Genomic DNA, 12,403 nt, shown 5'->3' with positions numbered 1-12,403 from the left:
GAAAGGAATTATTCTCGTTTACATAAAAATTGGGCTTCCCAAAGTGTTCTATCTTCTTTGTTTTCTCATTAAGGAAAAAAAAAAAGAAACAAAACAAAAAAAACCCCAAACAAACCTGAAGATGTTATTGTCAGATCTTTTTATGCAGATTGATTTCCTTTTAGCATATTCATTGCCCTTTGCCTGCACAGAATACAAGACCTCGTGTACTGTACTGCAGTTTTATTGCTGCTTTCAGAGGGATGTCTTGTGAGATGTTACGGCTCCTGCGGAAGTACAACGGCAAAATGTCATTTTATGATAGATCATTATTGATATCCTTTATTTATTTATGCCTTTCCTCATTTTTCTTTCCCTACAGTTTTTCTTGCTCTGTATATATATCTGAACATGTATTAAAAGAAAAATTCTCCTTGGTAGTAATTGAATAATTAAACCAATCTTGATTATAAGGGACTCTAGGAAGAGATGAGGGGCAGAGAGGAGAAGCATCCCTTCCAAGGGTGGCTGAATGTAGGTGCTGACATGCAAAGAGTTCAGTGTTTTGTATTTCAGTGTGCCTGTGTGCAAGGGCATGATAAAAATGTGTGATGCCCTAGCTTATCACATGGAAGGTGCTGAAAAGTATCTCAGTTTGATCTCTGCTTTGTACACTTTCTTAACCAAAGCATTGCTAATATTTAAAAAGGAACCCTCAGTATATTTGTATTCCTATATCTCAAATATGAGCTTTGTGTTTATTTGACAAAATAAATATCAAGAAAATGGGAAAATTAAACTCATAGGATGCTTGAACACTTTTTTTTCTACACAGACTTAGTAGACAAAATAATAATCAGCTTGGACATCAGTGAATTGTTTAAAAACAGTTAAAACCACAAACCTGTATCACTGTGTTCAGACTTAGTTCTTGATTAAAAATGTGCCAAGTACTTTTTTTCTTGCAGGACTTCTCTAAAACTTAAATTTTATGGCAATCTGTAAAATGGAGTTCATAGGAAAACAGTCTCCTCAGAAGTGGTAGCAACTATATTTCTGAGTAGTGGACATTGGGGTTTTCACATTTCCTATCATAACTTTTAGTGGCTGTTTGTTCCCTGGACAGTTTACTTTTTAAAATACATAAATTTTATAAGAACATCTGAAATAGATGTCTTGGGGAGGAAGGAGGTACAAACTAATGAAGAGTACGCAAGGAAAAAAATAATTACTTCCAGCTGGCTTTATATAATAAAACTACTATTAAAATGAGGAGCTCCATTAGCAAGGCTTTAATTATATATTTTCTTACATTTCTAAATAAACACCATAGTCTTTAGAAAAATAACACTTAAATGAGTTAAGCGTGACAGCCCTCACTAGCCAGGGGAAAATATAAAGAAGTACCAGCTCATCTACCCTGCCTTAATGCCCCACAGCAGTTGACATTGCTGGAATGCCTCCTGCAGCTGGTGGCATATGACTGTCATTTGCAGGCAGGATATACGGAGAGTTTACACAATGGAGGCATTCATGAAAGTGTTCCTCATCTGGGACTCCTGCAAGCTCTCATTTTATTGACCCTGTCAGAATTTAACTGGTAGGCTGTCAAATTATGTGTTGCTTTATCTAATATTAGTTTTTCTTTTAAATTAGAATGCACGGAAGAAGGGGTTGTGGAGAGCAGGTATGAAAAGCAAAAACAACTTCTGGCTTACTGTCTCTAAACCAGGAAAAACAGAACAGCTGTGTAAGAACTTTATCATTTGTGCTTCAAATCGTAAGGATTCTATTTTTGGTTCAAGATTAAATAATGTGATTTATTTATGGAGTTTTTTCAGGGTTTGGGGTGGGGTTTTTCAGCATTCAAAGCCTTAAACAAAAATCCGTTTTCTAGATTACCATATCCCTCAAGTGCAACTCGAACATCGGCATACAAACAGTTTTATGAAACAGCTCACTCTAACTGCTGGTGTCCTTAAAGTTAGTAAGAAAAGTGCTCGCTATGCAAGCTTCCACAAAAAGAGGTTTATTCATATGCTTTGCTGCATCTTCATGCAGAATGCCATAAAGAAATGCCCGATACTTAACGGTTTTTATAATGTTCTGCAAACAATGTAATAATCTGAGAGGTGATTGATGATTATAAATATGTTCTTTATATCACAGATTGGCTGCTTATTAATTCAATGGTGCTGAGGCATGACCTCTCCAAAGCCATAATTTGCATAAAAAAATAAAATGTATGCACAGCTTCATTGATATCTGGGAGAGAACTGGTTACAGCAGCAGACAGCACACCAAAACATTGGCTTCATGCAGATGGAGCATACTGCAAGAAAAGTACCTTACACAGTGAGTTACACATTTTAATAGATCCTCCTATCCACCAGTCCATTGTTAATGCAATGCTAAAGTTCAGTTCAGGGCAGGGGGAGAAGAGAGACAGGGAACGAGAAAGAATGATCAGATTGTTTTAAGGAAAATAAATTTTAACCTGGGGGCTATCAATCACTTCATTTCTGCTAGGGAAAAAACCTCAACTCACCATGTATGTTTTTGTTCATGTATAGAAATAAGGTATGGCATCTGTCTGTCTGACATGGATCTCATTATCATAGATTTTACTTATTACATTTTCTTATCATTGTTCTACTTTTAAAAAAATGTTGGATTTCTACTAGCATAGTGATAGCTGAATAGTAAACACTGTTTTACATTAAGAAATGTATATGGCTGACTGTGTTTGTCTTGTGCCATGTATAATTTCCAGTTTCTTCCGACTTTGCTTCCCTCTTTCCTAGAATACAAAATCATTTTAAGCACAAAAGATAAAGTAATCTGAATAGAATATTATTACACTATTTTGCAAGAGCTCCTGAAATATTGCTCTGGAATCTACTGAGATGTTGATTTTTCTCTGCAGGGATAAATAAGAAAGACAACTGAAACATTTTAATTCACTTGGAAATGTGTATTTTTTTTTACCTTTTGATGTAGCATTCTGAAGACATTGCCTTCCCTTAAATATTTAAAAAATAAAATTGGTTGCATGAGCTGTAATATTAAATTAGTATTTAGCAAATCAAAGATAAGTTATTTACAAGAACTTGACGAGTGTAGAATCTCTCTCATGATAAGTGAATTTTCATTCCAAGGAAAATGCTACTTCTTTTGGCATAGCACTTACTGTAAAGTGGCATTTTTTGTTTTCTTTTCCTTAAAAATTGAGGAAAAATTGAAGTAGATACATACTGGTGTGTTTTCTTCTTAATGAGCATAGTTTCATTAGTGGCTTCTCAGTCTGATTGTCTAAGGTGAGAAGTAAAAGCTGGGTTTTAGAACACAACCAAGAATATGGAAAATGTTCAGACAACAGTAAAAATCATTAGTGAATTTCCTACATCATCAGACTTACCTGACAATTTATTTAAAAGAATTTCTACCCATTTTTTCCATTGTGAAAGCTTGTTTGAGGTAGTCAGCCTGTCAGTACACTATTACAGGTCAAAAGGAAGGTATCTCAAACTCTTCTGCTGAACAAAAGGTTTCTGTGGAAAAACAATACTTTAAAAGGCTAGAAAATTTTAATTTTAAGTGCCTAGTCCTGTTCTCACTGAAATCAATACATGTACAGTCTATAATCACAGAACTGGTCTGAGGGCTTTTCCTACAGTCTTTCCTCAGGAAGAGGTAATTCATGTTTTGCTTGTTCCGTGATGGAGCACATCTAAAATACAAATTAAGTGAAGAAATAATTGTAGAAGTAAAATTTGGGGAAGGGATTAGAGCACTGTACTCTAGTTTCAAATAATGCAATATTTGTAGAAGTATGACCTTTAAAATCTAGGTTCTTCAAAATTTTAATTACACATTTCAGAGAAACTGTGTGGTATATGCTAGCTGTTTAAAGAAAAGTCCTCCGATAACTCAGTGCGGGGCATTTTTTTACTTTAAAATGGAATTTTATTCTTGCATAAAAATGTATGTTTCATTAACCTATATCTTCATTAATGAAATCTTTCAGCAGGCAGTGGAAGGAAATTATTTAATTCTTAGCATAGACAGCAATGATCTTAAAAAGTAAAACAACATCACAAATCCCCAAAACAAAACTAACCCCACTTCAAACATCTTTAGTTGGTATTTATGTATCTTTTGCATGAAAGTTGCTTAGACGTGAAATGATATCTTTCTCCACATTCTTATTTTGCTTTTTGCTAATGTTGCGAAGCTAAAAGTCAGGTGTGAAAATGTTAAAGCAATTCAATGCATATGCAGTTTTATAATTACGAAGTTGAAATTTTGGTTTTTCCAAATAGACCTATACAAATCATGTTTTCTATGATTTTTCGATTTGCATTTTTAAAGGGCTTTTTTAATGATACCAAAATGAAATAAAACTTTTCTAACACGTAAAGTACATGAAGTACGTAAATATGTAAAATGCATAAAGTAAAGCCATAGACATGAGACTGATTTTAAATGACTGGGTTTTTTTTCTGAACCTATCCCTTCTATACCATATCCCCATCCCTTCCAAAATTCAGCAGTGGTCAGGTGTGGCATTTTGATTCTATCCACTGACTTGCATATGCATGTTTATACACCCACAAACTGTAAAAAGAAAACTGACTAAATGTGGCTTCAGGGAAAAGAAAGGAGTGGTGGGCGCAGATACCAGCTGGAGCTTGATGCATGTGTTCTCTTCTGTGGCACCGTTTTGTTGTTGATGTGGGAATGTAGCTAAACAGTGGCTACAGATGCTCCACTAAATAAGGATCCACATAAATTCCAGCTGTGAACTTGTGATTCATCCTTCCCTGCACAAAAGATATGTTTCCATATGTCCCATTATGTTCCATATTTGATTTTTATCACACACTGTGTGCCAGTCTGAATCTCGTCTACATGCTTTTTATGAATCCTGTAACCCTTTCTCTCTTCCTCCTTTGAATTAGAGTCATAACACACCCCAGCCTCCATGCAAAAAATCTGCATTACAATAATACAGCATCCTTGTAAATAATTTTCTAATGAATCAAGTGCATGAATAATGTATCTATGTAACCACCGTAACACAGAGTCTGGACATATCTATAGAAGATCATAGTAGTCCATTTGAAAAGTATTTCTCTTGAAGTTAAGTCTGCAGTCCTTAAAATTATCCGAGTTCTAAATAATTTCATCTTTAAAAATACTTGTCTCTTACTTTACCTGCTCTAAATGGATTTTTGTTATATTATCTGTGATCATTTCAGGTATCTAGTGTACGTAGCTTCTCTTTATATTTTTAAGTATGTAATTGATTGATAAGGACTCTCATTTTGAATTGTGAATAATATCCATTGTTAAACCATTTATGCTCTCTGAGATTCACTGAAAAGAACTGCAAAACTGTCACTGGTTCCATGGTACCAAATAAAATATGTTCATTAATTATTTTTTTTTAATATGGCTCTTATCCATTATATTCTCTAGGTTGACATTCAGGATATTTTTTTCTTCTGCTACCATAATGTAGATATGGAAATTGGCATCTAGAAATGTAGGCATCTGTGGCCCCAAGAGCATACAAAACCCCATAGTTTAAAGTATTAAAAAACAAAGTAATGATTTAAAAAATGCTAGCTGAATTGCAGTGTAGGCTTTTGAGTTGGCTTATTGTAATACAGCTAGGAGAAGCACGGTCCCTGCCTCCCAGTTGGGGTGAAATATGGCTGCTGGTCAGCTCTGTAAGAAACATAGTGCTGCTAGAGCTTTGCAGTAAGTTTTACATATGATAGTCATTGACTATCACAAAAGTACTCAGAACATGAGGCAGAAGTCAGCACTGTTGTGTTAGACAGCTGTAATCTAGAAAGTATCTGTCTTCACGAAGGTAAAACCTCAGAGGTTGCTGTAACTATTAAAGTCATGATTAAAGTACTAAATTTCGTCATTGGCTTTTGCAGGTTGTTGAAGCCAATGCTTCTAGCTCCAGCACAAATTTTAAATGATGTATCAGGAACTGGACGAAATGCTTGCAGTCTTCAGAAGTGAAGTTATTGTGCAGATGTTGCAGCGGTGCTGTAATTTCCATACTAGTCAGTTACAATATACTCACCTACATAGGTAGTTGCAATTTTGTTGACTGAAGAAAAGTGCTATGAGAATACAGTTTTCTGAAACAAGGTGTATCAAAGCAAATACTGATGTCTGCTGCGAAGAAGCATCATTTAGCTGCGTGCAGAATTTGACGTCCAGTGCTTTTTTGTCTATTGTGTTGCAAGGAAAAGTAAGTCTGTTCATAATTGAAATTCTCCAGGCAAGTCAGATATCAACATTATACCAACATTTTTCAACCGAATGGATAGTTAATTAGTTTGTATTTTAGATTGAAGGTCACTGTGTTATAGATTTCTGTGAGAACAAAAAGAGAGAGCATCTAGTTAAAATGATGAGTAAGTGGGGCCTGTTCTCAGCAGTGTCTGAGGTACCATTGAGTTGAACCACTGGTCACTGTCAAATTCCAATCAAAATGCAGATAAGTTTAGCATAAACATAATAAGGTGTTGGTGTGTTTCCAGAACTGTAAAGAAGACTTTAACTGGAGAAGAGGCTGGAGATTAACAGTTTGTTTTACAGCTAGGTTAGGTATTTCAAATCAAGTGACTGGTGCTGCTTGTAACGAAGCATCTGCAAAGTGTGTCAGTGTGACGTTGGTATTCTGTGTTCAAGAAGTTCAATGTCAACACAGCTGTGACTTACCACTTTTAGCAACCTCTCAACTGGGAGTTAGATAAAATACCTTTAATTTGGGCATGAGGTTGGGGGAGAGTACTGGGACGGGAGTATAATATCAGATGCTATTAATTTTCACAAAATAACATTTGTGTGCTTTGTCGTGCCAGATAGTCTACAATGCTTTTCCTCATTTCACGTGCCAGGCTGTTTTTATATTATCATTTCCTTCTCTGCTGTGTTTATCTTTTCTGAAAATGGTGAATGTAAGCTATTACAGACTGGGTGGGTGGCACACATTTGCACAGTAAATTTTAAAACACAGAGCAAGCATTTTATTTGGGTTTTGAAAACCACTGAGAGAACTTAATGCAGCTGCTCTCATGGCATCAAAGTGAAACATGTAAAAATCTCACTTTCTATTCTAAATAACCTTAGGGCTGTTGAGTCAGATATTTCTGGGTTGACGTGTTTTGCACAGGAGTGACAGTGGCATTGAGTATATATAGTAAATCTTAATGTTCCACTGAATCTCTTCACTCTTTTATGAGCTTTGCAAGGTACTCATCCTTCACAAAATGTCAAGTTAAAACATGTCACTTTGCCATAGTTGAAATTACTTACTTGTTTTTAATCAAAAAGCAACTCTTAATGGGCTGTTTTACTGTAGGCAGTAAGGAAAGGAGCTTTCCAGTTTAGCAGCAAGTAGTTCTTCTGACCCATTATTTGCTGTCATTTCTACTTCTCATCCAGCAATGTGAAAGCAGCTGCATGATTAAAATCTGAGGATGCTGAATCAGGATGCTGGTGCTGCATATCCTACACCAAGTAGAATTAATATTTTTTGGGAAAGCTGAGCCTTTTTTAATGCATGTCTTTCAGTTCCATTAGGCAGTAGTCCTGTGTTTCCTAGGAACTTTACTGTATCCGTGATCTCTGTCAGCAGCAGAGGTGGTCTTGCTGATAGTAAAGGTGATATGTGGTACGGTGCTTCTTTGATTTTAGTTTTCCAAAACTCAGGATGAATTTAAGATGAGAGGTGCCATATATTCAACATAATCCTTGGATCCTATCCTGTGAAGTAGAAGGCTTTCTTAACTGGCGACACTCAGAAGCTTAAGCTGTACAAGTTCAGTGAATGCAGTTCATATTCTTTTTAAGACTGAGATGGCTCTTCAGCTTCTAGGCCAGTTAATAATCCTCCTCTTAACTGTGCTGTACATATCGCAGATGGTGCTTGGCGGACTAGTCAGTGTCCCAAAGGTCACCACAACACTATTAGCTAGATCACCATGCCCTTTGTTTCTTGAGGATGCTTCTGCTACAGTACTTATTACTTGAAAAAAAATTATAGGGGTAAAGTTTGGGTTTTGGTTTAAAAGAAAACCTTAACCACTTCTCTCCTCACCAACAAGTGCTTCAAATGTGGAGTCGTTTCTTGTCAGTGAAGTGCTCTGGAGTTTAGCATTCTGCTGATACAGGTATGACCCATGGTCTCATTCAGTTCGGGACGGTTTTTTTGTGTGAAGATGTAATAGTGAGGATGACTGATATTTTAATTTTTGATCATAGTTGCCTTTTGGAGCTTTTATTATGTTTTGAGGGCTTATTTCAGCACCTGAGAAACAGGAACACTTAAAGTCTTCTAGAAATTCTTGTGGCCAAAGCCATATGTGTTCCTTCTGTGTAGCTTGAAAACACTGAAATAACTGAAGGATGTTTTAAAAGCAAATACAAAAAAGCAAGTCTTTAAACTCTGTTTTTGTTGCTTTATTGAAATATTTACAACCATAGCCACAAAAAGCTGCACACCTTTGTTGTAGCTTCAGAAATATACAGTGAAAAATCTCCTTTCTGTTTGGGGTAATGCATGTTTATCGATGTATTTTACAGCAAAAATGTTGTCATTCTTTTGTCTCGTAACTAACGGGCGGCACTTGTTTGTTATATTACTGAAGTAATGTAACTTTACAAGGCCAGGCTCAGATTTGGAGAGATAACTTGCAAATTGCAAAGCTACTTGTTTTTTATCTGAGACAAGGACTCTTCCTGAGGCAAGTTCAGCTATAATGTTAATATAACTCTTACAATTTTTTGCTTAAATTGATTGTGCAACGCCAGACTTTAAAAAAGTCCATTCACAATACATGGCATACATGGTGTTGCTTTTTCTGTTACATATAAGAAGTCAAGTGAAACCATATGATCACATAGAGCTGTCTACTGGAAATTATTTTGTAGTCATTTGTGCATTTTCAATAATAAATGTTCAGGTATGTATATACTTCATTCTTTTTTTGTGGGCAATTTAATTTAACCGTTTTGAATATCCTGCTTCTTTAGTCTCTGTTCTTCCTGATTTATTATCTTTGATATCAGCTGAAACTCCAGTTATTTACATCGCTTTCATTTGTTTTATTTTTATGTTAGCGATACAAATTGCATTCTCCCCTCAGTCGGCAAATACTCAGGAAAGACTTGAACTCCTCCAGGGATTTCCATTGGTGTTCAAATAGTTAAACCATTATTAGAATTTAACATTATATTGGAAAGTGAGCAGTACCATCCTGGATGAAAGAAATTTCCCATATACTAAAAATAAACTGAATGCAATGGTTGTCTTTTCCAAACATGGCACACAAACGTTCTTTTGTAGTACATGGTCTTTGTCACACAGGGAAGCATGCTTTAGAAGTGATTTTTTTATTTACATGAAATATACACACAAAAAAAATTGCAAATTCATCTAGCTAGCAACTCTCTAAACATTTTTAAACTACTTTTCCAGTGTAGGAAATTTCCATTTTAATTAGATTGCTACAGGTTAATAGAGGGATGGGAGAGATGCTAGAAGTTAATTCGTATCCAGCCAAACTCAGCTAATTTCTTATATCTTTATACTGCTGCATCTCCTTCTCCCTACCTATTACTTGTAAATTGCAAGGCTCCAGGAATATCAAGAAAACACTTCATATTTCAAAAATATTCAGTCTTCACAGAACTATTTGAACTGGCATTTCTTAGTGTCCTTGTCCCCACCCCCCCCGCCACACAGCTGTCACTAACAGAGGAAAAGGACTGGGGGAGGGAAGGAGGGAGCCCTGCTAAAATCGTGTCACGTAGCACTAATTCATCTGCTCTCATTAGAGTGAGCGAGGGACAGCAGTGATGGCCAAGAGCTGCACTCCACACATGACACACGAACAGTTTGGGGAATAGAAAATTGCTTTCTCAGGAAGCCCAGCCAATTAAGGACTTGACCATATTGAATGTCAAGTGTTAATTTAGGTTTTTCTTCATTTTCCCAGTAGTAATGCGGGTCCTGTGATGAGCAAATACATGTCAAGTAAAAGTTGATTGCATGAAGGACCTGGGTATTATATGTCACTGACAAGTCACAAATGTACTCTAGTCTTTTAACCCCTTAGGTGAGTCCAGAAAGGGGGGGAGGGGAGTAGCAGAGGGGGATTAAATGTACTATAATGATAAGAATAGATAGCTTATATTAGGGAGAAGTCTGGATGGGACAGACAGGAATAGAAATTTGTGCGAGAGGCTAGGATGCAGACTTTCTGCAATCAGTGCACATATGTGGTACCTTTCTGGGTTATAATTAATAAACAGACCTAAAGGCCCCCTCAGGATTCTTTAGGGTTTTAAACAAGCCTGTGAAGCATGCCTGTTATATCCTTCATAAGGTTTCATGCGAAGAGAAGGAAAAGAGGTGCACAGTGCCAGAAATATGAAATAATCCTTAAGGGCTGACCTGTTTTGAAACAAAATCATTTTGCATTCTTTATGGAACAGAAAATATGTATTTCCAAGGTCTCTGTTTCTTTAAAGAATAACCAAAAAGAAAAGACAAAGCCCCCATGTGAAAGCATGAAATTATAAAACACTTTCCTGTCAAAAACAGATTTATTTTCCAGGTTGCGTGTTTCTCCAGGTTAATTTCACAGCCATTAGAAACCCCCCAAAAGGCCACCTACCCTCATCTTACGTTGTACCTGCCTGTACTAGGGAAGCAGGGGATGGCAGGAGGAGTAGTACTGAAGTCTGTTTAAGTGAAGTAACATTTACTTTTACTAGATGTGGATACTTACGTATCATCCATAGCATCTAATTTCCATTCATCAGCATATTATTTACATATGAATGTTCTGAGAATAAGAGAGTGTCTGTTTCTATTGCAATTGTATAATTGACCAAAAAAATTTCCTACAACAATGTAGGCGTTGTGTAGTACAAATACAATGAAATAGAAGTGGCAATTATGCAAGCACCTAGAAAGTTGTCCACACCTTTTTAATTTAATCTAAAACAGTAAAAGGCACTTATGCTTTCCAGGAATTTTTAGAAATTATTTGCTCTCCCTAAATTTCGTTTTATTTGTTAATATCTAACCCACAGTTGGATAACTTTTTGTTTGAAGCTGCTCAGTAAGCACTGTATCTTTGCATTAAATATTACCGAGCTGATCCTAATTAGGACACGTTCTCCCTACTGCTCCTTTGGATTTTGCTCCTCTGCATTATGATGAAGATATTTAGGTGGCAAGGTACACCGCCACTGTCCATGCCATACGTGTTCAATAGACATAAAACAGACTTCATTCTCATGCAGGTAACTTGACACTTTAAATGAACGTAAAGTTAACCAAGAAGGCTTAAATTGTGAAGCAGACATGTTTTCCAGACAAAAGCAATTTAGGTTTGATTAGTGTTTTCTGGACTGACGTTAGATTCTCTATGCATATGAAAGGGTGCTGTCTATACAATTAAAATGAACATGGCTTTTGTTAAGAAACAGTTTCAAGAATCTGACCTCAAGACAATCAGTAATACTTTTCTCACTACAGTTCTTTTGCAAGTTTGTGTGGAAACGCCTTATATAGACAAGCCATCTCAAAATAAACCCAACTTACTTCTCCCTCCCCAGCCTCCTCTCCTTTGTATTTCAGTAGGTAGCATCTGTAGATCTCAGCTGGCATTTAGAATGGCGTTTTAATCGTTGCAGCTTCTCTTCTGCTAGGTGTGCAGAGGGATTTTGCTAAGTTTCCTTAAACTAAATTCCGATGATGGCATCTCAGGTTGCTGATTCAAGATTTTGCTGCTCTGTGGTGTCGCTTTTGACGGATGGTACCTAATGCAATCAGCCACCACTAAGGCAAGGCCTTCGTTTGACCAAAGGGTCCAAAGGAAAAAAAAAAAAAAAAAAAAAGAAAAAAACCAACCCAGCCCTCTACCCCACAACCAAACAAGGCAGGCTGTTTCTGAATTGCTATTTCCCAATGCTTTAGCAGAAGATGCCTCCCTTTGCGCATGTTTTTGATAAATTTAAGAAGTCAAATCACTGACACAGATGGATAATCCAAGTGTATAGGGTGAAGAGTTATAAATTAACACATTATTCCCTCTTAATGTGAAATACTTGAGAATGCATTTTCTTGGTCCCCTGACATCTACCCAGTGAGGGCTCACATTGTACTTTTCAAGCGGCATTGATTTGTTAAAGCGCTGAATTAGCATCTCAGGCCAGCTGCCTGTTCCACTGTTGTGTTGTTGGGTTCATTCTCTCTCTCTCTGCCTTGCTTCCCGCTGCCTTGGCCACACACAGGGCTTCAGCCTGCTTACCCCAGCTTTTCCCCTCTGTTATTTTAGCTAATCCAGGTAATACACTCACCAAATGTGCCTTGCCGAGC

At 36.5% G+C, this 12,403-nt stretch overlaps 1 protein-coding gene across 9 annotated transcripts in view; it reads left to right on the top strand.

The window, feature by feature from the left end:
* BNC2 (basonuclin zinc finger protein 2) overlaps window positions 1-12,403 on the top strand; it is a 353,515-nt gene that overhangs the window by 101,601 nt on the left and 239,511 nt on the right. The window contains exon 1 of one of the 9 annotated variants that reach the window (XM_075526345.1): window positions 2,287-2,334. The exons of the other annotated variants lie outside the window; for them this stretch is intronic. Within the exon in view, the coding sequence (XP_075382460.1) occupies window positions 2,296-2,334 (39 nt within the window). The 5' untranslated portion in view covers window positions 2,287-2,295. Of the gene's footprint in view, window positions 1-2,286; window positions 2,335-12,403 lie in introns of those variants that run through there. 9 annotated transcript variants of the gene reach the window in all.

Source organism: Mycteria americana, chromosome Z (assembly GCF_035582795.1).
Source record: "Mycteria americana isolate JAX WOST 10 ecotype Jacksonville Zoo and Gardens chromosome Z, USCA_MyAme_1.0, whole genome shotgun sequence".
In the NCBI taxonomy this organism is placed as follows: Eukaryota; Metazoa; Chordata; class Aves; order Ciconiiformes; family Ciconiidae; genus Mycteria; species Mycteria americana.
The sequence above is the reverse complement of the archived record's forward strand: the minus strand, read 5'-3'. Positions and strand labels throughout refer to the sequence as shown.